At 37.1% G+C, this 27632-nt stretch overlaps 2 protein-coding genes and 1 long non-coding RNA gene across 5 annotated transcripts in view; 1 reads left to right on the top strand and 2 right to left on the bottom strand.

Moving 5' to 3' along the window:
• The window catches only part of tpm2 (tropomyosin 2 (beta)), a 42933-nt gene extending 32732 nt beyond the window's left edge, over window positions 1-10201 (bottom strand). Inside the window, 1 exon segment of the mRNA NM_001002119.1 lies at window positions 9967-10201. Within this exon segment, the coding sequence (NP_001002119.1) occupies window positions 9967-10080 (114 nt within the window). The 5' untranslated portion in view covers window positions 10081-10201.
• LOC141376292 (uncharacterized) overlaps window positions 1-27632 on the top strand; it is a 55500-nt gene that overhangs the window by 11698 nt on the left and 16170 nt on the right. Inside the window, exon 3 of the long non-coding RNA XR_012386091.1 lies at window positions 11830-11888. This is a non-coding gene — a long non-coding RNA (uncharacterized lncRNA). The remainder of the gene's footprint in view (window positions 1-11829; window positions 11889-27632) is intronic.
• Window positions 14509-27632, bottom strand: part of tln1 (talin 1) — a 207001-nt gene continuing 193877 nt past the window's right edge. For 2 of the 3 annotated variants that reach the window (XM_005155499.6, XM_005155500.6), the window contains 2 exons: window positions 17858-17983; window positions 14509-15606 (listed from right to left, as the gene is read on the bottom strand). In XM_005155499.6, the coding sequence (XP_005155556.2) occupies window positions 15472-15606; window positions 17858-17983 (261 nt within the window). In that variant the 3' untranslated portion in view covers window positions 14509-15471. 3 annotated transcript variants of the gene reach the window in all.

Below are 27632 nucleotides of genomic sequence, written 5' to 3'. Positions count from 1 at the left end.
GGGCTGTTTGAGAATGTCGAGCAGGGGAGGGAATGAGCAGACAATTATAAAAAGCAAGACTATGCTTTATCCCGCAGCTGCTGCTAGTCTCCAACCCTTAGCAGACGTCAAGTAAGCCACAACCCATTAACCGTAACATCCCACATAGCTCCGTGTCATAAAGCAGCCTCTATTTATTGCACACTTTGTGCCAGAGAGACAGTCGACTTCTGCATATGGAAGCGCACACAGAGCAAAATGCTGGCTGTAAAAATAGACCCAAGCTTTAAAGGTAGATGGCGTTTTGGTCAGCTCATAAATTGAGATGTGTAAAATAACTAGGGTGAATGACAGAACAAGTGAGCAGCTTTAAAACTCCGGCAGATGCCTTCTCTTTATGTTTGACGGATTGGGACAGGCCAGTTATGGGAAGCATTGGCGTCAAACGTGGCCCGGTGGCTCCAGATGGTACAAAGCCTTGATCCTATTATACTGAACAATTCAGTGAAGGTGGAGCGGGACAGAAAAAGAACGGCATGTGTGCCGGACAACAGGGATGCAGTAACAAAGGCCTTGAGACCAGAATAGATGGAGTTGTGCCACCAGAACAAAGGCTCAGTCTTTGTTCAACCGAAAACATAATTAAATCAATTATAAACTCACTAATCTGGTTCCAAAACAGTGAGATATCCTAAGATCACTTAAAGTCACAGATTTCATGTGCGCCGACAAAATCAGTTTACCCAAGGGAAAGCCAGTTGCTCCTCCATTATGGAGGACTCCTAGAGTGAGTTCACACATGGTGAGTTTGGTCGATTAAATAAACCGTAGAGAATGCTGCCATCTATATTTTGGGTGCACTATAAACAAGTGGACTTCTTAACTCATTCCTGTCCCAATGTGACTCCTTCACATACTTAATAAGCTCTTCACAACTTCTCAGCTGATAAAAATACCAACATGTCTACTGATGCTCTGTCGACTGCCAGTTGACATGTAGTTTAACCTTTAAAAGTTAAAGTTGACAGAGTAACTTTGAAACCATGTATATTAGTTGTAGTATTAGCAGATTGTTAAGTGTTGTAGAATAAGCTGATTTGTACCAGTGGTGTGAAGTAACAAATTACAAATATTCAAACTACTGTAATTAAGTAGTAATTTTAATTTACTAAGTAGTTTTATAAATGTGTACTTTTACTTTCCCTTGAGTAGATTTCAGTGCTGTATCTGTACGTTTACTCCACTACTATCCTTCAACCTGCTGTCAATACTTTATTTTCTCTTGTCTATAGGGATTAGAAAATTCAGTTCTGTGATTTCTGTCCATTCAAATTGCACCTAGAAGGTAAATCGCATCATTATGAACTACCTCAAGACATGGGCGATTTGTAATTGCACCAAATTGTTTGGAAGCATTAAAAGTGTCCAAGAAAATGTCCAAAATCTTTACACGCCTTGACCCAAAGACTGTTTAGATGCATGTCACTGATGAGGAGATGACAGATGTATGATGATCAAAATGGCCTTTAACACCCAGCAGGCACAGGACGTCAACATGATGTCAGATTGATGTTGTACCCCAACGTCATGGGGACATTGCATTTTGCTTGGAAATGAAATGAGGTTGACATCAAAACCCAGGTCAGGCTGACATCAGTGTCCAACATCCAACTTAAAATCAACCTAATATTAACGTCTAATGATGTTAGAGCTTGACGTTGTGTGGACGTTACCACTATGACACCTATCAGATGTAGGGCTTTGTTTGCCATACCTGATGAATAAATGTCAGTATTTGACGTCAATATGACAATGGTTTAAGATGTTGGCTCGACATTGGATTTTGGTCACTTTCTAACAACCTAAAATCAATAAAATATTAACGTCATTTGTTGTCGTTATTGGACGTCATTAATAACGTTGTCATTAGTTGTTGGCTAAACATTGAATTTTGATCAGCTGACGTCACAACCTAAATCTAACATACTAACGTCTTATGACATTGTGTGCCTGCTGGGCAGTAACTTAATGCACTACAGAATGTTACGTTTACACACATTTACAAATTACATGTAAATGCATCAGCTTTTTACCGAGTAGTACTCACTACTCTTGAGTACTTTTGAATAGTCTACTTTTTACTCATACTTTGAGTAGTATTCACAACAGATACTTTAACTCGCACTACATTTTTAGGCAAGTAATAGTACTTTTACATGAGTATGATTTTTCAGTACTCAATCACTGATGTGCACTAATACTCTAACATTTACTGTTAGTTGACATAGTTTCAAAGTTGACTGTAAGTAACTAAAATACATCCACAGTAGTAGTAATAGTAGAGCATTAGCAGATAGATTGGTCAGGTGTGCTAGAATAAGATGTACTTGAACTGTACTATTACTCTAATGACTTGTAGTTACATGTACCCTTTAAAAATTGTATTGGCTGAGTAACTTTGAAAACGACATGTAGTGTAGTAGAGTATTGGTAGACTATTAGGTGATGTAGAATATGCTGACGTACTTGCAGAGTCTACTAATACTCTAATGATGACTGCTAGTTGGGGTAGTTTCATAGTTGACAGTAAGTAACTGAAAATACATTTACAGTAGTAGTGACAGTAGATTAATTGCTGACAGATTGGTTAGGGTTCGGTGTACTACAATAAGCGGACATGTACTTGCTGTCTACCATTATTCTAGTTACATGTTACCTTTAAAACATTTATTGACTAAGTAACTTTGAAACTACATGTCATTTATTAGCAGTAGTAGAGTATTTGTAGATTGGTAGAGTACTAATTCTCTAATAATGACTGGTCAAGGTTAGGTGTCGTAGAATAAGCTGACTTGCAGTTTACTAATACTCTAATAATGACTGGTTGTTGGTGTAGTTACATTTAAAAACTTGACAGTAATGTTGCAACTACAAGTTATTATATATACTGGACACAAATCAAATATACAAGCCATTGTCATTGGAGTAATAGTGTAGAGCAGGGATCACCAATTTCAGTCCTGGAGGGCCGTTGTCCCTGCAGGGTTTAGCTCCAACTTGCCTCAACACACCTGTCTGGATGTTTTAAGTATACCTAGTAAGACCTTGATTAGCTTGTTCAGGTGTGTTTGATTTGGGTTGGAGGTTAAATCTGCAGGACACCAGCCCTCCAGGAACAAGTTTTACCCCTGGTGTAGAGTGTTAACAGACAGATTGGTTAGGTGTTGTAGACATTTAAAACTGAAACCCACTTTAGTTTAAGGTGACATATGTTTCATGCACTCACAATTGTATTTACAAGGAATTATGCATGTTATTGCATGTAACTAACACATTTTAACCCCAACCAAGCAGTAATTACATGTAAATGATTCATATTATCCAGAAGTTAAAATAATAGTTTCACTGTAACTACTTCACCTTAAAATAGAGTATAACCCTTTGTTGACTGACTAACTTTAAAACTACATGCATGTATTAAAGGTAATAGAGTATTGGATTCTACTAATACTCAAATAATGACTGGTAGTTGACAAAGTTACATGTTACTTTTAAAAACTTGATGGTAACGTTGCAACTGCAAGTCATTATATACACAAAAACATATATACATGTAAATAATACATTCTAACCCCAACCACATAGTAAGTACAGTTACACTGTATGTATAACACCTTAAAATAAAGTGTAACCCTTGGTAACTGACTTTAAAACTACATGTAGTGTATTAGTAGAGTATTGGTACTCAAATAATGATTAGTAGTTGACGTAGTTGCATGTTTCTTTTAGGGCCTACTCACACTATGCCATCCATACCGTGCCCAGGCCCGTTACCCGGATCGTTTGAGAAGTGTGAGTGCGCTGAATCAGGCTCAAGCACGGTTCACTTGGCCGGCCCTGGCCCAGTTGAAAGAGGTGGGCCTGAGCGCGGTTCACCTGGGCTTTGGCGCGGTACGTTTGTAGTGTGAATGCAAAAAGCCCGAAACTGAAAGCGAGACGTGACTTTTAAGGGACAGTTTCATATGGATTTATTAATCATTCTTACTGTTCAGTGAACACAAACTGCCGTAGTTTATTAAAGACGCAAACCCCTCACTGCACGACAGCTGCGCGCCTTCAGCAGACCTCCTCATTCCCGCAGGACCAGAGCATTATGATTATGAGCGCCAAAAGTGGCAGATCTGTTTGGCGAAATATCTGACTGCGTGTCACTGCATCCCTAAGGACTGTTTGGTGAAATATTTGACTGCATGTCACTGCATAAAAAACGACTGAAACGATAAAACAAGAGAAATCTCCACTGTGCTGCTGAGTGACAGCGCGTCTCACTGAACAGCACAGCAGCGATGACGTAAGCGTGCCCAGGCCCGATTGTGGTGTGAGTGCGGGCCGTCGGGGGAGACAGGAGGGGGGACAAGCGTGCTTTGGCCCGGTTCGAGGCAACTGTACATAGTGTGAGTACGGCCTTAAAAACTTGACAGTAACATTGCGACTGCAAGTCATTATATATATAAAAAACATATAGGTCATTGGAGTAATAGTGTAGAGTATTAGCAGATTGATTAGAGTTAGGTGCCAAGCTGACGTGTACTTGCAAAGTCTACCAATACTCTAATAATAACTGGTAGTTGAAGTAGTTACGTTTAAAAACTTGACAGTAACAATATGATAACAAGACATTATTATATATACACAAATCAATTATACAAGTCATTGGAGTAAAAGCTTAGGTTAGGTAAAAGAGTTAGGTGTAGTAGAAAAAGCTGACGTGTACTTGCAGTCTACTTTTACTTTCATAACGACTGTAGTTGACTCGAAGTTACACGTAACCATTAAAACTGTTGGGTAACACTTTAATTTAAGGTGACAAAAAGTACTTACACATGTTTCACGCACTCACAATAGGAATTACAATGGATTATGCATTTTATTACATGTAAATAATACATTCAGCTCTAACCAAATAGTAAGTACTGTTACACTGTAAGTATGACACCTTAAAATAAAGCGTAACCCTTGCTTGACTGACTAACTTTAAAACTACATGTAATCTATTAGCAGGAGTAGAGATTGTAAGGTGTTGTAGAATAAGCTGACGTGTACGTGCAGAGTGTACTAATACTCAAATAATGACTGGTAGTTGATGTAGTTACATGCTACTTTTAAAAACTTGACAGTAACATTGCGACTGCAAGTCATTATATATACACAAAACATATATACAAGTCATTGGAGTAATACTGTAGAGTAAATGTGTAGAGTATTAGCAGATTGGTTACAGTTAGGTGTTGTAAAATAAGCTGACGTGTGCTTGCAAAGTCTACCAATACTCTAATAATAACTGTTAGTTGATGTAGTTACATTTAAAAACTTGACAGTAGCAATACGATAACAAGACATTGCTATTTATACACAAATCAAATATGCAAGTCATTGGAGTAATAGTGTCGAGTATTAGCAGATTGGTTAGAGTTAGGTGTAGAGGAATAAACTGACGTGTACTTGCAGTCTACTTATTCTTTAACGACTGTAGTTGACTCGAAGTTGCACATAACCTTTAAAACTGTTGGGTAACACTTTAATTTAAGGTGACATACATTAGTTACACATTCCATGAACTCACAATAGGAATTACAATGGATTATGCATCTTAATACATGTAAATAACACATTCTAACCCCAAATAGTCAAATAGTAAGTACAGTTACCCTGTAAGTATACCACCTTAAAATAAAGTGTAACCCTTGGTTGACTGACTATCTTTAAAACTACATGTAGTGTAATGGTAGTAGTAGAGTATTGGTAGACTGTTTGGTGTTGTAGAATAAGCTGACGGGTTCTTGCAGAGTCTACTAATACTCTAATAATGACTGTTACCTGACATGTCTTCTTTAAAGATTTTGTTTACTGAGTAACTTTGCAACTACATGTCAACTACAAGTTATTAGAGTATTAGTTTTTGTTCGGGTTATGTCTAACAGAGTAAGCTCACATTTATTTGCAGTGATGGTTTACTAAATAATCTAACAGGAAGTTGCCATGAATTTGCAAAGTTAGTCAAGATTTCTATAAAGTAAAATATACCTCGCTGTCGGACATTTTTGAAAGTGACAGGCCCATTTGTGCTGTAAAACGTTTGCTTGGCTCTTTAATCAAACAGCTGTAATCGAGTATACCTGCTAACATATTTACACCTCTATATTGGGCACTGATCACTTCAGTTAGTTGTGATTGATGCAGACTAAGGAACGAGACTAAAATAGCTCCACGCATTAGAGATGCACATCATAAACTGCTGTGATTAATCATCAGTTCTGGGGGGAAGTTGATGCCACTGAACAGATGATTGCTGGTCATTCATATACACTAGAAAGTCTTATATAAGACTTGTATAAGGAAGGGCAACGAATACACACAAAAAATATCAAAAAATATCTCTTGCTGTTTGGTCAAACTACTAATTTAAAATGAGCTGAAACAACACAGTTCTTGAGTTTTTTTTGGGACAACTTAATTGTTTTACGTTCAATCAGCTTAAGTTTATGAAAACAAATAAGTTAACTTGATTTATTTATGTTGTCCCCACACCAATCGATTGTGTGGAACCCAGCATTCACTGTAAAATGCTGGGTTCCACACAATTCCTTCTTATTATGCCAACACAAATACATTAAGATAGCTTAAGTGTTTTTACAAATGTAAGTGGATTCAGGCCCGGATTGGCTAATCAGGAGGACTGGGAGAATTCCCGGTGGGCCAGTCTGTTTTTCGACCCTGAGGGCCGGTGTCCCTAGCTGCTTGCACTCTCAGCAGTCACACTTTTTTGATTTATAGATTTCTTTGACTCTAAGCCTTACTCTTTTTATTTATTATTTTGCTGCAATTCCGCTCTTTTCATTTATTTTCTCACAGCCCCGTGAGCAGAATGCAGCCTGCAGGTTAATGATGATGTAACCATCATTCGACCCCAAACAGCGGCAACTTCGAATAGTTAATATTGATGAATATTACACCTGCTCAATGAAAATCAGATGATTGGAAATCTAAAAAGAGGAGAATAGAATTAAGCCATTGTGGTCCAGTGGTCAGCACGTTGTGTTACGATGGGTTCGAATCTCACCCAATTTATTTATTTTCTTTCATTTTCAGTATTAAGACATATACTGTTTGAATTACTTATGTAGGTGTCTTTTTTATGTGTGACCACTGTTACAAGCGACTGGATATCTACACTCTAAAAATTAAAACTTAAACAAATTACTTTGACTTGTTACAATTAAATGAATTGAGTTGGACAAACTTAATTTATAACAGTTTTCAGTAATAAATTAAATGAATTGAGTTGGACAAACTTAATTTATAACAGTTTTCAGTAATAAATTAAGTTAGTTATTTTAGGTGTTTTAGGTTTAAGTAATTTATTTTAGAAAACAAGAATGGAACAGTACATACAGTACAGTCATTCAATATAATATTGTAAATACAATAATAATAGTAAAAAGTACTTTTATTACAGTACAAATAATTCCCTTCCATTGTTAATATAACAATAATTCTTTAATGCTTTATGGCAAATACAAGTATTGCTCATTATTGATAGTGAACAATACTTATAGTTGCCATGAATTACTAAAACCTGGTACACTTTAAATAACTAACTTAATTAATTACTGAAAACTGTTATAAATTAAGTTTGTCAGACTTAATTCATTTAATTGTAACAAGACAAAGTAATTTCTTTAAGTTTCCAATTTTTACAGTGTATAAAGAATTTTGCACAGAATATATATTCAGATATTGCAGTAAAGGACATTGTGATGTCTTAAAGAATAGTGTTGGAGATTTAGCTCCCCTTTAATTTTCTCATATTTACCAAAAACATTTGAAGTTCATTAGAAACTGAATTGGAAATGACGTTATTTTAATAGTCAGTCGTGAATTGAGGTGGGCCGGTCTGGCTTGAATCTCCAGGGCTGGAAAGGAGTCCCACTCCGGCCCTGAGTGGATTGAACATAAAACAACTGATTTGTCCCAAAAAATAACTAAGAATTGGGTTGTTTCAACTCATTTAAAATAAGTAGTTTGACCAAGCAGCAAAAGTCATTTTTTGAGTGCAATATCCGTCAGTATTCTGAAGAAAGACATGGACGAAGTTAGTTCCAGCTATGAATTAGACTATTAATCATCCTTTTTAGTTTCATATTTTCAATTTAGCTTTGAAAGACATTAGAAAACCATAGAAATGTGGAGTATTAGCTGATCTGCTTTAGTCTACTAATACTCTAAATGACTGACGTTCAATTCATCTTTATTTTTATAGAGCTTTTACAATGTAGATTGTGTCAAAATAGCTTAACATAGAAGTTCTAGTGAATTGAAACAGTCAGTCCAGTTTTCAGAGATGTAGTTCAGTTCAGTTCAGTTCAGTGTGGTTTTTCACACTGTAAATTGTAGTTAATGTGACATGTTAGATAGTTTACTTAAGTAACTTTATTACACTATAAAAAATCTCCCTAAAATGAACAGTTTTCATATTTTTGTGGAATGAGACATTAAAAAGTTTGAAAAGGTGAATTTTCATTGACATGTTTTAATTGTTTGATATGATGAGTTGTCTGGTTTGGTGTTGTAAACTAAGGCGCAAATACCTTTGTAATCAATTGGCAGTATACATTTTCTGTTATTTTACAGACTTTACAGATTTTTTCAGTATATTATTTATTATATAATGTATTGTTTCAAACTATGAAAAGTCAATTTGTTAAACTACAGAGTTAAATTTTTCAACCTCAAAAGTCGACAGAGCAGAGATCAATGTTCCATAATGCAATTAATAAGCTAAAAATCAGGGTTCATACAGTCATGGAATTTTGACATGGAATTTTCCAGGCCTGGAAAAGTTTTCTAAAACAGAAAAACCCACACAGTTTTGGAAAAGTCTTGGAAAACTTATATTCAAGTATAGAGATATTGGTTATTTACTTATTTTCTGTCCTTGGCCAATCATATACTCTCACAATATTAGTGTGGCGTTAGCATTATCAAAATCAATTTTTCATAGATATAAATATAAACTGAAACTAAATAGATTGTTGCGTGTTTTACAATATGCTGTAATAAATTTGATCATGCATTGTTTTTCTTTTACCACGCATATGTAGACATCGCATGAAACAGTATGTCATAAAAATTGACTTGAAAGTTTTGGAAAAATCATGGAAAAGTCATGAAGTTCTAGTAGTAAAAATGTGTATGAACCCTAATAAATAAAAAAAAAACAGTGAATCACGAAAAACAGAACCTATCAATGGATTATTTTTACCGTTTACAGTACACGTCAACCAAAAGTCATTTGAGTATTTCGATTAAGGACAGATCTAAAGAAGTAAAACAAGTTTACATGTATTTTCAGAGTTTACTAAATACTCCAATGACTAATAGTTGACTTGTAACTGCAAAGTTAGTTATTAAAGATTGGGTTAGGGTTAGGTTACAATTAGATTTGTGTTCAACAGACAAAAGAAACTTGTAAAAGTTTCACAGAAACACTTGGGCTGAGTAAATGATGACATTTTGGGTGGACTAACCTATTAAAAAGTGGTTGACTATCTGCTATGATTAGGATTTGGGCTGTTTATTAGTACTTAAAAAGTCCATATTCTCAATAATCTTATTCTACATCTTAAATCCTAGTCAATAAAAACTTAATAACTAGCTTAATAATTATTAATAAGCAGAAAATTATCAGTTTGCGTGATTATTGAGCTGAAAGGTTAGGGTTTGTTAATAGCCAGCATTGACCTGAAGATTCTATAAAAGCCAGTGCATAAAAATGTTCATCACTGTCAACCATACTTGGATGTGACATGCGATTGTGCTCCATTTTGACAATACTAGACCATTTTTATAATCTTTTTACTCCAATTTTCCTAATTTAGGGTAACACATCTTCTCTGCTGCTCCTTCAGGCAGACTCGGTCAGTTTACCTGTTTGCATTTGTCCTCGGCACCTTTCTTGTCAATCTCAGCCTGCTCTGCGCGGTCTATGGCGTTCTCCTTGTCCAGTTTGAGCATCTGCATTTTCTTCTTGATGGCCTCCATTTTTGCGGTCTTGTGTTTGTGCTAGCAGCCGAAGAGAAAGAGGAGAGCTTGTTGAGAAGCAGAGGCAGACGGGCGACGCTGAGCGTAGCTGAGAGGCGGCTGGAATCCTCTCCAGAGCAACTCTCTGCTCTTTTTTGGAAACTTGTGTAAAGTCTGTGGGTGAGTGACGTCCCCTTGCTGTGATTCGTCCTCTCGGTGGGCTCAGCGTTTGACCCTATGCTTTTGTCCATGTTTGGGAGGCTGTGTGCGGATCCTCTTTCTCCAGCTCTGCTTCAGAAGATCTGAGGTCAGGCTTGTTTAAAGTGCTTCGGTTAAAACAACTGCTGACGTAATTCTACTTCTCACACACACTGATTTATTTTCTCGCAATCTTAAGAAGATGCTGCTGGTCATTTAGTAATGTGTTAGATGAAGACACATTCACTGACTGGACCGTTTATTGTTTTTTGGTGGCATGTGGTTTTGTCTGTTTAATTGTATACAGTTGAAGTCAGAAATATTAGCCCTCCTAAATTGTAAGCCCCTTGTTTATTTTTTCTCCAATTTCTGTTTAACGGAGAGATTTGTTCAGCACATTTCTAAACATAATAGTTTTATTAACTCATTTCTTTTATGATTGCCATGATGACAGAAAATATTATTGTTCAAGATATTTTTCATGATGGTATTATTCAGCTTAAGGTGACATTAAAAGGCTTAACTATGTTAATTAGGCAAGTTAGGGTAATTAGGCAATCATTGTATAACAAATAGTTCTGTAGACAATCGAAAAAACATTTAGCTTAAAGGGGCAAATAATTTTGACCTTAAAATGGTTCATAAAAAATTAAAAACTGTTTTTATTCTAGCTGAAATAAAACAAATAGGACTTCTTCCTGAAGAAAAAATATTATCTGACATACTGTGAACATTTTCTCACTTTGTTAAACATCATTTGGGAAATATTTGAAAAAGAAGCAAAAATTCACAGGAGGGCTAATAGAGTGGAGGAACTATGACGTCAATTTGTATGCAAAAACCCGGAAGCGAGTTAGCATTTTAGCACTTCTGGTTCCCTCGTCCCAAAGTCAATGGGTTTTTTCAATGGGATTTCCGTTAAATCGCTTTAAATAAGGTTCGTGGCTAACACAAACTCAAGATACTTTCACGTTTTATTCTACGACATAAAACACATCAGCTACAGCACACTCTTGATTTTTTTAAATCGCTTCTTTAGTAGATGGTTGCTATCAAGTTGCTAAACGGGACTATAGGCGGTGTTAGAGACATTATACGTCATCGAGCTGAACTGGTCCGGAGCGCAGCCCGCTTGTGTTGGACATTTGGATTTGTCTTTTATTTAAGTATTTTCATGAATAGTATTTTATAGTTTGTAGTATTTTTCTAATTGGGAATTCATATTGTGTAGATAATTCCTTTACTTGTAAAGACTGTCGAGACAGATTCATTTGTTGATCATTTATTTTAATTAAACAATATAATGGAGATACTGCTTACTAGTGCAGCCTGTCTCTTTCCTGTTCTCAATGATGAAATTGTGTGAATAAACGTGTAAAAATACACACATATTAACTGTCATTTTAACAGTATCAAGTGATTTTTCATTGTTTTTTGTCTTCATCTGAACACATTTATCTCTGTCATAACTGCAGTATTTACACTCCTCCTTAATGTATAGTAGATGTGTGTGGGCTGCTTTTCGCTGTACTTCATGACAAAGAAGAATATCGAATGTTGTTCTGTGTCCAGGATGAAACTTGCAGGCATTTGATAGACTTGTCCCTCACGCCTCATTTATGTCGTCTAAGGTAAGCAGGCTGTGTGCACGCGAGCGATACACTTATTTAAATATGTCTTATGATAATACTATATAGGCACATTTATACACACAGTTTTAAAACTTTTACCACAACCGTAAAGCAAAACAGATGAATTTCCCTCATAAAAAATTATCCAAAAGTAGGACTATGTGTATTTGCGTATTTATTTGTTTATAATATTTAGCGTGGATTATAATATAATAAACAGAGAGATTAACTCTGTCATGCACCATATTTCTAAAAGTAAGCTAGATAGGTTGTCTGTAGCAGGGTGGTGCTGACGTCACAGGCGAGCGCCCCGAAGGCACTGTAGTCCGTTTATAGCCTAATGTTAGCTTTTCAGTTCTTTCATTTGCATTTAAGATCCAATGATGTAATGTAATGAACTGTGTTTGGACACAGAGCTTATTATTTGCAATCTTCGAAAAGCCTATGGGATTTTATCGAGGGAACCAGTTTTATCCTAGCAGCCGATTAGCCTACAAGGTGACATCATAGTTCCTCCACTATATAATTTTGTCTTCAATTGTAAGTTATAGATATGTAGTTATTGGCGTTTTGTTTTTTAATTGAGTGAAAAGTACATAAATGCTCGAAATGGCAGACATAGTGAAAGACAAAATTATAAAACTGCATAAATAACAGAATGACAAATAAAAAACCTAATAATATTAAAAATAATAGTAAATGCAAAATAATAAATGACGAAAAATAATAATGTTAAAAGTATAAAAAAGGAATAAGAAGGTTGGAGGAGGTGATGGAGCAAAGATTTAAATGGATTAAATGAAAGGTGCAGTAGGTTATTGAAACATTTTTTGTTGTGCTGGTTGAAAGTCTCTTCACAGTCGTATAGTAATGATTAAAGTAAATGATCAAAATGTGGTTATTTGTAATTTTATATCCTGGATAAGGCATAAAACTAAAAAATGCTCATCCAATTAAATATTGTCGGGTTGACATCTCTCATAATTCCGATAAGTAGCCCAAACTGTCTGTCAGCAAATGTAGATTTGGGCTTCTGTGAATCTCTGTTCACACATATTTGCCATTAGCATGTGCACGTGAACGCACGGCGCACATGCAGGCGTGTACACGCTAATGGCGGATATGTGTGAACAGTCACAGTCGCAGTAAAATCAAATGCTGAATCAATATTGGAGTTACTTTTGCACGCTGGAGGAAGAACGACACCATGGCTGAAGTATTTCTGTTAGAATGGTGATGTTCTGTTTTAAAACTATTTTCGTCCCCCAAAGCTGATGTAGATTGTGTTGTTATGAATGGGTTATATGCACAGAAGTGTTGTACAGCCACTGAAATCTCCCGGTGAAAGATTGATGTGACTATTTCAGTTTCATAAGGTTCTTTTACAGCATCGATAATGTGGAATTTTATTTAGTTTAACAACAAAACATCAGTAAACAGCGCTATTCCGCCTAGCCTGCTTTACTGAGCTGAAGTTGCTTTTATATTCACATTGGTTCATTTTTGAACACTGACAGCCTCCCTTCACTGTTTATCATGCTGCTCTGAATATTCGCTCTGAAACAGCATGTAAGTGTGGCTTAGTAATAAGTGTGATTCCTGCACGCTGCTGGCCAGCCACTAACTACATTTCTAACTGGTGAATGACATGAGCAGCATGGGTCTACTGTCATGTCGCGGCGTGGTTTCGCTTTATGGTTTCACTACATGTGGAGAGTGTCACATCACCTTCCCACATTACTTTACATCACCCGGACGGATGCACCTCGACCTTACATGTGGATTGAGCACGCCGTTGTTAATATTAAGAGGAAAATAAAGATATTTATGCTTTTTTTGGGAGTCAAACACTTTGGACAATGCTTGAACAGTTTAAGACCTCATAAAAACACGATTAAGACTTTAATACCATTTAGAGGCCTCAATTTTCTCATTGTTTTATCAACTTGTTATGACCCTACAGACATTCTGTTACACCTCTATATGCTTACCTTGAGAAATATTATCATAAACGATGGAACTACTTTTCTGATGATAGTTTCACGTGCACATAAACTGCTACTTCATCAAACACTACACTGAACACATCCATTCAGCATTTGGGTGCCATATACGTTTATTTTTAGACTAAAGTTGCGGTTACACTAGTGTTTGTGCTTGCAAAATTCTGTCGTGCGCGCTGCGAAAAGGGGCGGGATTAAACAAGATGATTAGACATTAAAAAAAGCGAGGGATTGCTCCATATTTTACATTTCTGTCCAGAGAGGGCATGTTTTGATCCTCGATTGGTCTCACGCAGTCATGTGATGCGATTTCGCAAGTCAGAGTTCACCAAGCCTGAACTATCCAACGCATCGATCTGCGAAACTTAACGCACAATCTTGCGTTTCCGGTCTGACGCATTCGCGTGCATATGAATAGGAGTCTATGGGGAGAAAAGTGCAGTGTGACCACAGCCTTAATATGAATTTCTTTGGCCAGGAGAATAATAACTTTGCTTTATATTTGAGTGTGCATGAAGTACTAAATGATACATTGTCCATTAATGACCTATTAATTATCTTGATGTCACCAGTGTAAGAAAAAAACACACACACACACACACAACTGCAATCAGAAGTCTTTGCAAAACAGTGAATTTATGAGTTTTTCGTTAAACACATAAGTGCGTTTGCTTAGTTTAGGTGAGAAACTGTTAAATACACAAATATAAAATATAAAGGCAGGCAAGATTCAGAATATACTGAATGCAAAAGGAAAGGCTGTAATGGCGAAGAACACTCTCTCTCTGCATTGAATCCATTAATAACAGTCTTTAGCATTTCTTTAATACAGTTCTTTATAGTTACTCTGATGAATCTTTGATAAACACACACATTTTGAATGAACCAAATCCTTTTTTCATCTAATATTGTCCATCGACATCTGGATGACAATTACATCAACAGTGAATTGCAACAAAATACATTATAAAAGCAAACAAAATATGGAAATATGGCTTTTGTGTTTTATAAAAGATATACTTTTGATAGAAAGAACAACAAGTTATCACAAATGCAATCCTCGACGCTGCAAAAACATTAACAGGAGATACCGTCTGTAACATTTCAAAGCTTTATTATTCTGTTCTTTAGAAAAATGATATGTTTTCTCTATGAATTGTTTCAACGCAAAGTTAATCATTGCACCACTGGTCCAAATCAGCCACAAAAAATAATATATATATATAAAAGGGAGAAATAGACGTGGAGAAGAACTTAAAAGTTAGTTCAAATGTTCTCTCTGAAAGCTTAGCGGACATTACGAACACTGTTTGACCCCAGCGCCATGATCACGAGCCTTCAAAACACACACTGCTCATCTAATCTACTTAGCACTGGAAAAAAAATATGATAGAAGCAATTAAAAAGGACTTATAGATGTGGCGTATTATCCAAATACATCAAAGCTGGCATGGCGATGCTCATAAAAGGGACAGAAATCAACAAAAACACTTGTAAAATAGACATCCTGATACATGGTTCACTTTATACTCATTGCATGTGATTGACTTTGAATGTGATGGATTAGTCTCTGAAGCGGCTCACTGCTCCTGTCCGTCCTCTCGCAGCTCTGAGGGCAGGAACTTGTACTGCTGCTGTCGGATCATTGCCAGTTTCTTTCTGGCTTCTTCCAGCTCTTTCTCCTTCCTGAGCATCTCCTCCTGAGCAGCGATGATCTGAGGAAACACACACGGTAATATCAATATCTACAGTACAACACCAAAACTCAGGATAAATATTCTGTATTAATCTGTATATGTGGCAATGCGGTGGTGCAGTAAGTAGTGCTGTCACTGTACAGCAAGAAGGTCGCTGGTTCGAGCTTTTCTGTGTGGAGTTCGCATGTTCTCCCTGCGTTAGCGTGGGTTTCCTCCGGGTGCTCCGGTTTCCCCCACAAGTCCAAAGAATTGTGGGTGAATTGGGTAAGCTAAAAATTTTCCATAGTGTATATGTGTGAGAATGAGTGAAGAGGTGTTGCCCAGTGATGGGTTGCAGCTGGATGCTGGAAACATATGCTAGATAAGTTGGTGGTTCATTCCACTATGGCGACTTCAGATTAATAAAGGGGCTAAGCCGAAAAGAAAATGAACGAATGAGTATATGTAAAATACGTTGCTCCGGGTACGTTTTGTTGCATGTGTCAGATGACAAATCCACTAGAGGGCGCTGTCTGAATTTGTTACTTAGAGGAAATAGGTTACTTAGGGTACATTTGAGATACACGTCCTTCTTGTACATGTCCAGGAGAAGGCAGAGCTTGTCATACATGTCTTAATTTTACATTACATTTTACTAAAATGATATTGGTAATATGCGATAATATATCCTTGTGAATATCATTAGTATGAAAAGGAACAAATCTGGTTGGCGTCATATTGCTCTGTAACCAGGCCCGGCTCTACAAGGGGGCCAGAGGGGGCATTGAACCCCTCAGAATTTTTTTTTACATTATTAAAATGAACCTATAAAACTGACAAAACGTAGAACCTTTTAAATGTTTGCTTACGTTTTAACATCGATAAAGCTCACTTTAACAGTTGTGAAAAGAAACATCCCATTATGCAGCAGCAGTCTCAAGTTAGGACACTTAATGTCTTTTAAGTTTAAAGATGATCAGCCTGCCAAGTCAAGTTTACAGTCTTATAAATGGCATATAAGTGGATTTGCATCTCACTTGCGCTGCAGGTAGGTCGAATGATAAACTTAAAAAAAAAATGCAATATACTGCTATTTGCTCATGCAGAATTAAACACCTGAAAATATACTGAAGGCCCATTTTAACGACTAAAGCGTATCGATTTTATTTAGACTTGTAAGTTCATGGCCAAAAATAAAAATGTAACCTGAAAACAAGTTATTAAAATAGGCCTAATAAATAAATAAAATGATGAGTAGGCTTAGTTACCTTATAGTTTATGATGGCGAAAAAAACCCACTTATGATGAACATAAATCTTTATTTTTACCTTCAACATATTAATAAAACTTATAGCCTTTTGAGTTACATGTTATCCATGCCAAAATGTAACCAATTTTTCATGGTAATAACTAAATTTCTTTTTTCTTTTTTTTGAGGCAGACAGACTCTCTGTTTTGCTCCTCTACTGGCTTAAAATGTAACTAAGTAACACATTCAGCTACTATTAAAAATAAAAAAAAATAAAAATGACATTAGATTGTAAAATTAAAAGTTTTCCCTAACACTGTTGTTGGTTGGGTAATGAAGCGTGATGACTCTGTTTTGCTGATTTCACTATATTTATTTACCGGTTATAGAATAGTCTAGCTTGCATGTGTGGGCATAGTTTGACGTCTTTACCGAAAATGTTAAACATTTATATTATTTAAAATAAAATGGAAAGAAATAAGGAGAATAAAATATTATTTAAACCACTTGTTTGGCACTGAAGCCATGATCTGTCTGCATTAATAAACGATATCACTGCAAAACCTTCATTGATAAAATCAGCAATAGTGAAACTGCATATTATTATTACTATAAAAAGTATATCAGTGCCTTAACTCAGTAACTTAGGCAGTAATGCAAAGTAAGAAATAAGCGAATAAATAGTCTAAATGAAAGGAACAAGAGGTACTAAAATCAGTCAGCAGGTCTGGGATTAAAATGCCCCCTCACTTATGATATTCTAGCTTGTATTTGCAATGAGCTACTTTTATTTGTGGATAAAATTACAAGTATGATAAATTAAAAGTCTTATTGTTGCTACAAGCACAATTACAATTAATTAATTAAGTAAAAACAATCATATAAAGGACACTTGACATGCATCAGTATGAAACTGACATTAAAATACAGCATTTCTGAGTCGTCAATTGTTGAGCTTGAACCACCTAAAATGTAGAAAATTTGTGTGTTCACTTGCAACAACTGTTCTTGTTCTTGCGTTAAGACTGCCGTTCTCTTTACCTGAGCAATACCGCCCACCATCTTGCTCTTCACCATCACAGCCTGATCATCTTGAGCCTCAAACGCAGCCTTCTGTGCCGCCTTCACCAGGTTATCAGACGCCCTCTTGACAGCATTACCAGCAGCCTAATGAGGGGAAAAACGGACATGTCAGAAAATTTCTTACGTCATGAAAACAAACAAAACTAAAAATAGCCATAGACATTATCTGCTCTTGAGTAAAAATGAGGATAATATTCATCTATTAAAGATTGGCCTCATCAAAACCAGTCTAAAATAAAGTTACAACCAAATACCTATATATATATATATATATATATATATATATATATATATATATATATAATGTATATATATATATATATATATAATGTATGTATATATATATATATATATATATTTATATATATATATATATATAATGTATATATATATATATATATATATATATATATATATATATATATATATATATATATATATATATATATATATATATATATGTTGTAAAATTCAATACAGCTAGTACAATTACAACATTCCAAACCTAGTACTTTCAAGAGTTCACACTTATGGAAGGTAAATCCTGCCAATTTTAAATAAATCAAATAAACTGGAAATTAATATAAAAAACTGGTTACCAAATTTATTATAAAACACTGTTCGCAAAATATCTGCCAAAACTGAAAATGAAATAAAATAATTTTATTTTTATTTTCACTGTGACAACACATCATCCCTGTAAAATCGATAATTAAAATGAAGTTGCTGATTTAACATTTCATTTTCACGGCATTTCAGTGTGAGGAATGCCAATATTGAAATAAAAAAAAACTAACTGAAAAATAAAATGCGAACACAATTTTAACAAAGCTTGTTTTTAATGTTCACGGTATAATAGTGACACAATTCAAATGTAAATGTAAGTTTTCCCTTTATTGACCCTTTTATTTCAGTTTTCATTTTCGATATCATTTTCAATGTAAACGCTTATGCTAATCAGTGGTTGGGGGGGGAATTCAAGTGACGTTGAGTGCTTTCACTGAGCCCGAGGCCAGAAGAAGCACGGTTTTGATGGATGGGGATGCAATTTTCAGGGATCATCTACAAATTACATCGTCAGAACCAAAACGAAAGTCTGTCCTGTAATAAGTCCGTTTAGTCACTAGAGGGATTCTTCAAAGCGAAGATGAGAGAGGTAAAGGAAACGGGCTATTTATGTAAGCTTGAATTCGTCCGATTGGTCAATCATATGATTGTTGATGTGAGACCAGCTGTGCTCAATCATGGCACGTGATCCTCTTGAAATGAGTTTATAAAACTTCACTTAATGGAACCTCAGATGAGGTTCCAAGTGAGCCACACGCTGCTGATCACCGATTGGTCAGAGAGAATTGGATTTGTGACAAGACACAAAAGCAGCTATATTTAAACAGCCACTGCTGTATTGTTGCGGCACATATAATGTTTTATATCAATACATATAAATACACTTTGTGGTTGCATTGTGGTCAGTGGAAAAGATGGACAGGGTGACCCAGAATGAAAATGTTTTTCATAAAGTTACAGCAGTAGAGGTGGTGCAACTGCAGCCATAATCCCACCCACTTTAAGTTTTACTAAACTATAGTGGAAATGCAAACTGCGCAGAGCCATACTGAACTGTTCCGCATAGTGAAAAAGAGGCTTCAGAAAACACTGTCTTGGAGGAATCTACCAAATGAATACATTTGTTGTGATAAGGGTACATATTGCTGAATATCCACAGTGTGGAACATGGAGCTATTTTGAACGTTGAACACAGTAAGCGCGTGCAAGCAAGTCGAAGCAACAAACTGCACTTGTGCAGCACAAGCCATTGAAATGAATGGGTTTCATAGTGCAGAACTTTCCTTGCCTGGTGTGAAAGCGGCTTCTCGGAGTGTACAGTGACTACAGCTGGTGTGAAACCAGCACACTGAAGACAGCTGGGCTGGGCTGTGCGGCCAGGGCCGGAGCAAGCTAAACTGCCGCTCTAGGCAGAGGACGATCATGCCGCCCTCAACCCCAATGTGAAAACGAAAGTGACCGGTTATGAAAATGAAGTGAGGTGTTGCGGACCTCTTTTCCAGCGTTCTATGCACGGATATAACTGAGGACGCGCGGGTGTCGCGGACCTCAATTCTGCCGCCCTATGCGCGGATATAACTGAGGACGCGCGGGTGCTGAGGAAGGGAGGTGTCGCGGACACTGCGCTCTCTATTCTGCCGCCCTATGCGCGGATATAACTGAGGATGCTGAGGTGCTGATGGAGGTGTCGCTGACGCCGCCCTCTCTATTCTGTCGTCTATGCGCGAATATATCTGAGGACGCGGGTGGTGAGGGAGGTGTCGCGGACCTAACTGAGGACGTGGGTGTTAAGGGAGGTGTCGCGGATGCCGCCCTCTCTACACTGCCGCCTTAGGCGGCCGCCTAGGTCGCCTCTATGGACGCACCGGCCCTGTGTGCGGCACAGGATAGTCTTTTTTCAGCTAGTATCTTTGCTTGTTTATCTCTTTCAAATAAAAACCGAAAATGCCATTTTCGATAGATAATTGTGCAATAGGTAGTGCTGTCGCCTCACAGCAAGAAAATCACTGGTTCGAGCCTCGGCTGGGTGTTTCTGTGTGGAGTTTGCATGTTCTCCCTGCATTCGCGTGGGTTTCTTCCAGGTGCTCCGGTTTTTCCCACAGTCCAAAGACATGCGGTACAGGTGAATTGGGTTGGCTAAATTGTACGTAGTGTATGAGTGTGTATGGATGTTTCCCAGGGATGGGTTGCAGCTGAAAGGGCCTCCGCTGTGTAAAACATATGCTGGATAAGTTGGTGGTTCATTCCGCTGTGGCAACCCCAGATTAATAAAGAGACTAAGCCGAAAAGAAAATAATTGAATTTTAGATTATAAGCAACAACGAACAAAGCCAATCCTGCTGAAACAATACACAATCCTAAAGAATGGAGCATTCCAGGAGTATTTTTTCTTCGAATGATTCTTATTAAACTCTTAATATTGTGGATGTTTCTCAACAACAGTCATATAATATTTTCATCAGAACCATGTGAAGTAGTTTTGAACAAGTATTTTGAAGACTTCTCCCGCAGCAGACAGATCTGCTGTTTGTATGGAAGACTCTGGATGTGTCTGGACACTAGGGATGGCTTTATAAGGAAAAGCAGCCGTGGACAGAGTAGCCGGAACCAAGCACATCTCTGGAGCTCCTTGGCAAACGTTCCAGGAATATTTTTTTCCTTTTATACCTTTTGAGGCATTGTACATGGCTGAGTTAGGGGTGAGTGTGTTCGGCTGTCTGGAGTGTGATTTATCTCAGTAAGAGGAAGGACCGGCCTGTACTTTATACACAAACCAGCAAAGCCAAGAGATTCCGCACCGCTGCTACAGGAGGCGTTTACATCTCTGCACAGCTCTATTAGCAGCACAATCACATATTCAACACTGTGGCAAAAAACGCCTAGTTTACGAGGCCTCAGAACAATTCCAATACATAAATGCATCGCTAGACGTCCTGTTTTTTATTGTGTGTGTGTTTGCAAGGAGATTTTTCTCATGAGATATCAGCAGAAGTGGATGCTGCAGTAGGAGGGGAGTATATAACAGCCAAAAAACTGACCACAACAAAACACTCCAGTCACATTTTTAGGCTCATTTTACACATTTTGGTGTCTGGGTTGAATTGAGTGGTTGAGACACAATTTCTCTCGTTTGGTGGGTGTGTTGAAGATGTCCACCCAATCAGCACCAATGTAAATATAAGCCAAACTATGAAAGAAGGTATTAATTAAAGAGACAGCTTGCACAATGGGTCCAGGTAAAGTTGCTTCTCTTTTATTCTCTACAGCAGTGGTTCCCAGACTTTTCGCTGTGCTCTTCTTTCTAATATTTGACACCTGTCAAGCCCCCCTTTCTCTCATTAAACTCCACATTTTCAACTACAAGACCTAAATACACAAATTGTCTGTGTACTTGATTAAAATAGAAATAAAATACGCAAATTTAATGGCCAGAATTTTCACAGCGTCATTAACTACAGACAAAAGTTCATCTGGCATGTTTTTCTATCGCTGGAGCTTCTTGGTGGATGCTGCAGTGTACTCAGGAAACCGATGGTGCAACTTTTCAGATGAAAGCTACTGCTCCTTTGTGCCTCTTTTCTTCTACTTCTGCAGTTCCTCCAATTTTCCTTGTAAAAAACTTACAGGCATGTCTTGTAAGTGGCTGTGTCTTGTTTTGTAAGTGCCGCACCATACTTGAGGGCTTAAGACTGCTATTAGCTAAAACCTCATCACAGACTACACATTGCCGATTTGGATTTTCTGGATCTCCAATCCATGTAAACCAAAAACCAATGTGACTGTCGCTATATTTGTGTTTCTTGACATTTTCCTCACTCTCTAGCGTACTGTAGGCCTAATTCTCTTCATCAGTACATCTCTGCTGGATTTCTCTCTTCCTGCCTGCGCCTTTTCACCTCGTTTGTTTTTCTCAGAGTCCATATATTCAAGGCCTCTGCATGTCTCCATAGAAGATGTAGATGGTTCATCCCTACTGTCACTTCTTTAAGGTGCCAGTTTTTAACCAGGTGTCCATTTTGATGAATATAGTAAGTGAAAAAAAATTACGAATGTGCTATCACTTATCGCCTAATGTGAAAGTGAGGGGCTATTGTGACACAGACGTGAAACCGCGAGATGAATAAATATGCATAGGTTGTAAATTACAATTTGCAATGTGATTTTTTTTCCCTCTGTCAGTGAATTTATTTTCTCTTAAAAATATGACACGTGAAGTTTACCCAAGATAAATGCATAAAAATATTAAAAGATAACTTTTTCCGCCATTACAACCATTCTCTCGCGCGCCCCTGGTGGTCAGACTGCACACCCCAGTTTGGGAGCCGCTGCTCTACAGCATGTAGATGTGCGCCAAATACATTTCCGCATCCAAACACAAGATGGCAGATTCCACAGTGGAATATTTTTGATGCAAGCTTCTCAATAAATTGTTTAATTAATGTTTTTATACATGACAGAAATACTTTGTTTCATCACAAATAAGACAGCTTGCTTAGTGTTAAATAACCATCATCGTGTCTGACCAAGAAGTATAAAATCTGAGAAAAACAAAACAACAATTAGTGGCCAAATTCACTCACTCACTCGTTTTCATTCAATCCTTCAATGTAAGTGGACTAATTTAAGGGACATCAATAGTTTGAAGCACAACCGTTTCAGTCCAAAAACGTTTTGCAATGTTTTGTCTGAGGGTGGCACTGTTTCCTCACAGCAAGGTGGTCGCTGGTTCGAGTGCCAGCTGGGTCAGTTGGTGTTTCTGTGTGGAATTTGCATGTTCTCCCCGTGTTCGCGTGGCTTTCCTCCACAGTCCAAAGACTTGAACAATAGGTGAATTAAACCAAATTGGCCATAGTGTATAAGGGCGTACTCACACTATGATATCCAAACCGTGCCCAGGCCCGTTTCCCAGATCATTTAAAAAGTGTGAGTGCTCTAAATCGGGCTCAGGCACGGTTCACTTGGGCTTTGGCGTGGTACGCTTGTAATGTGAGTGCAAAGCGCGCCTGAGCCCGAAACTGAAGACGAGACGTGACTTTTAAGGGACTGTTTCATATATGTTTATTAATCATTCTTACTGTTTAATGAATGCAAACAGTCGTAGATTATTTAAGACGCAAACCTCTCACTGCATGCCAGCTGCACCTTCAGCAAACCTCCTTATTCCTGCAGCACGAGGACCTTATAATTGGTTATGAGCGTCAAAAGTGGCTGATCTGTTCGGCGAAATATTTGACTATCCCAATATATAAATATTGCATCCTAAACGACATAACGACATAAAGAAATCTCCACTGTGCTGAGCAAGAGCACTTCTTAAACTGACATAAGCGGCTTCAGGCCCGAATGTGATGTCAGTGCGGGCCGTTGGGAGACAGAAGGGGGGACAAGCGTGCTACGCCCTAGTACGCCCTAAGTGTGTGTGAATAAGTGTGTATTGGTGTTTCCCAGTACTGGGTTGCAGCTGGAAGGGCATCCACTGCCTAAAACATATGCCAGAATAGTTGGTGGTTCATTGAGATTGGTGGAGATTGGTGATTCATCATCCATTGGTGGTCACCGCTTGTGGTGACCTCTGAAATAGAGATTAAGCTGATGAAAAATTAATGAATGTTTTGTCTGCACAGTCTTGTGATTGGTCCACATAAGCACTATAAAGTTAGCCAAGGACTGACTGGTCCGAATAAAAATGGGGCAACTTTTAAATTTGATTGACTGGAATAAAAAGGGTTGGAGTCCACTTTTGTAGGGTTTAAATCCACACTTTCCTGATGAAGCGTTAGAAAACTACAACACTACTGTGTTTGGCTTTAATACACACTCCCCTAAACACACACTCAACGACTGACTTTTTCTGGTGTTTACAAGGACATGACAACAGCGGCCTTTTCAAAAACTTCCACTTTAAAACACTTTTTCAAACGTATGCTTGTTTTCAGCCCCCAAAATGATGTTGTCATGTAAACGTCTCCTTAGTTAGGATCTATCATTTTAAATGTGTATTGATTAACAACAAATGAATTATTTCCTGGTGTCCCTGCAGGGTTTAGCTTCAACTTGCCTCAACACACCTGCCTGGATATTTCAAGTATACCAAGTAAGACTTTGATTAGCTAGTTCAGGTGTGTATACTTAGGGTTGGAGCTAAAATCTGCAGGACACCAGCCCTCCAGGAACAAGTTTAATGATCCCTGGTCTATGCTGACACATATGCACATGCATTGGAATGAATGAAAAAAGAAGGCCCCTATGCTAATGTGCTGGATTCTTAAAACAGCACACCCTCCAGCGAGCCTGATCAGCGCCCCATCAGCACTGCGCTTATCACATGTCTTCATCAGTGCACATTACACATCAGACAGCTGCACTGTTGAAGACAAGATGATGAAACTGGGTCTATTCCTGCTTTAGCACTACATTCATCGTCCTGATAAAACACAGTCTGACTAAACATGCAGAGACTGTACAGGAGTCCACTTAATGGATGACATCAGACACTGTAGACATACAAGCCACTGAAATCCATGACCAAAAAATATAGGTGCTTTGCTGAATTGGCTTGTGTGAAAATTCAGTATAACGTCTGGCATGTCTAAGATATAATGGTGATCTTAGCAGCGTTTTAAATTTAAAGCTCAACCTTCACCCTGTGCTGGATGACAGCTGTTCCACTGGTGCGGGAGGTTTCACTGTCACTGGATATTTAGAGGGCACAAAGCAACTGGGACTCCTCATTGTTTATTTGTGTCTGACCATTGCAATGGCTGATGATGAGAGGAAGAGATGGGTTTTTACCCCCATATCAGGATCACATACACTTCCTGACAAAAGTCTTGTGGCCTACTCTAGTTTTAGGAACAACAAATTATAACTTCTAGTTGATCATTTGGTATCAGAAGTGGCTTATATGAAAGACAAAGGCCTCTAGATTATGCTTATTTTACCAATATAACATAATCATGCCTTGATTTTTAATTATTTAATTAGGACAGTAAGGTCTGACTTTATGTAGACAAAAGTCTCGTCATTGAACAGAAATAATGTCCAGTATAGAATATAAAGTCATGCTGCAGTGGAAACAGAATGAATATTGTGTCTGACTCCCATGAGCTTAGAGGACTGCATCCATACATCTCTGCAATGACTCCAATTACTACTTAATAAAGTCATCTGGAATGGCAAAGAAAGTGTTCTTACAGGACTCCCTGAGTTCAACAAGCTTCTTTGGAGTCATCTTCAATGCCTCCATCTTACCCTAGACATGCTCAATAATGTTCGTATCTGGTGACTGGGCTGGCCAATCCTGGAGCACATTAACCTTCTTTGCTTTTCGAATTTTTCACGCTTTTCTGTTTCAATTTACTATGATCTTTTTTTGTGAAGCTGCTTTGTCAAATAAAGGTGAGTTGAATTGAATTTTCTTTTATGCCAAAAATCACTAGAATATTAGGTAAATTCCATGAAGATATTTAGTTAAGTTCCTACTTTAAATATTATACATAATGTATATGTAAAGGTAAAAATACACTCTACTAGTACTATAGGTCTTTGTAACTTTAAGGGGCACCTATTCTCCCTCTTTTTCAAGATGTAAGATAATTTTTTTTTGTTTCCAGAATGTGAGACGGCGCGTGTTTAACTTTGCACTGTTTATCCACTGCAAATGTGACAGAACAGCCGTCAATATCCACTGCTGTATGGATAATCTGTGATGTTAATGTACAAACTAAACCTGATTTAACATCCACAAACTGGGATTAAATTGTCTTCTTTTATAATTGTACTGACATGCGGCTGTGGTGATGAAGACGCTGTAATTCATTACAAACCTGCACTGTTTTAAAAATGTTTTAAACTTGGAAAGCTTGATCTTGGTCACATTTGGTTATGATTGATGATCACAGCGAGTTGAACAGATCTTTCAATCCCAGTTGCTTTGCGCATGTCTTGTCTTGTGGATATGATTATATGCGTTACTACAGAGGCATGTTAATACGTGCATGTCAATCAAATCAGTGGGCGGGGAAACCGCACTACTACGTCATGTTGCGGTCGGCCTCAAAATGGGGGGAATTTGGATCCTATTTGAACGTGAGAAACTTTTAAAAATACATTTATTGTGTTTCTATGACTGGACACACTATACCTGCGAACAGTTCTGTCCAAACAGCTTACAAAAGATGATTTTCATCATTGGTGCCCTTCAAACATGATTTTCTTTGAACCTTCAGAATTTCAAATAGTTGTAGCTCAGCCAATTATTGTCCTAACTTAAACCTTACATCAATGGAAAGTCAGTTTATTTAGCTTTCAGATGATGTACAAGTCTCAATTTCCAAAAATGTACATTCATCATATTTACATTTATACATTTGGCACATTTTTCTCCCTGAAAAAAGTATAATTTTAGCCATTTTTGCATGATCATTTCTCTGAGAATCCGAGTTATTACGATTAACTAAAACCATAAAACTAAAATCGGTGTCACTTTAAATAATCAATAACTGAAAAAGCAAACATTTTAATTCAGGAAGTTAGCAAGGTAATTCTTCTTCTTTTTTGATGAACATAACACTAAAATAAAGAATAACAAACATTCGGAATAAAAAAATACAAATAAATTCTAATATTAATCTCTTAAGGCTCTAGGTGTTTATTACATGCATTTTTTATTTATCTTTGTTATTTTGGCTTATTGGAACCTAATTAGAATAAAACCTAAATATTATCTTTTGATATGATGTACTTTTAGAGAAAAATTATCTCTATATATGTGGACTCGTTGTCTGAATTTACCTAAAACACTTTTTCCTGACTGTTTTGTAATGCATTTTTAACATCAATTTTTTTCCAACGTGTTTTGACTCTCTGAGAGTAAAACAACATTTTTTTTGCCCATTTTAGACAGTTAAATATTTTTTGGGGGACATTTCATATGCTGCAAAACAGTTTCAGGATGACACTGTGTGTCTGTAGCAAAATATAAAACATTCAAAGTATTTTAAACAGCCACTTAAGAGCTAAAATGTGCTGCCCACATATGTGGCCACTAGGAGGAAATAGTGAAATTAGAATATCTAAAGAAATAAAAACTTTAAAACTACAAATAGATCTGAAAACATGAATACTCAACACAATACTAAAACTGGGAACTAAAACATAATTTTTT

This window comes from Danio rerio, chromosome 10 (genome assembly GCF_049306965.1).
Source record: "Danio rerio strain Tuebingen ecotype United States chromosome 10, GRCz12tu, whole genome shotgun sequence".
In the NCBI taxonomy this organism is placed as follows: domain Eukaryota; kingdom Metazoa; phylum Chordata; class Actinopteri; order Cypriniformes; family Danionidae; genus Danio; species Danio rerio.
Note: the sequence above shows the minus strand (reverse complement) of the source record. Positions and strands in the feature narration are given on the sequence as shown.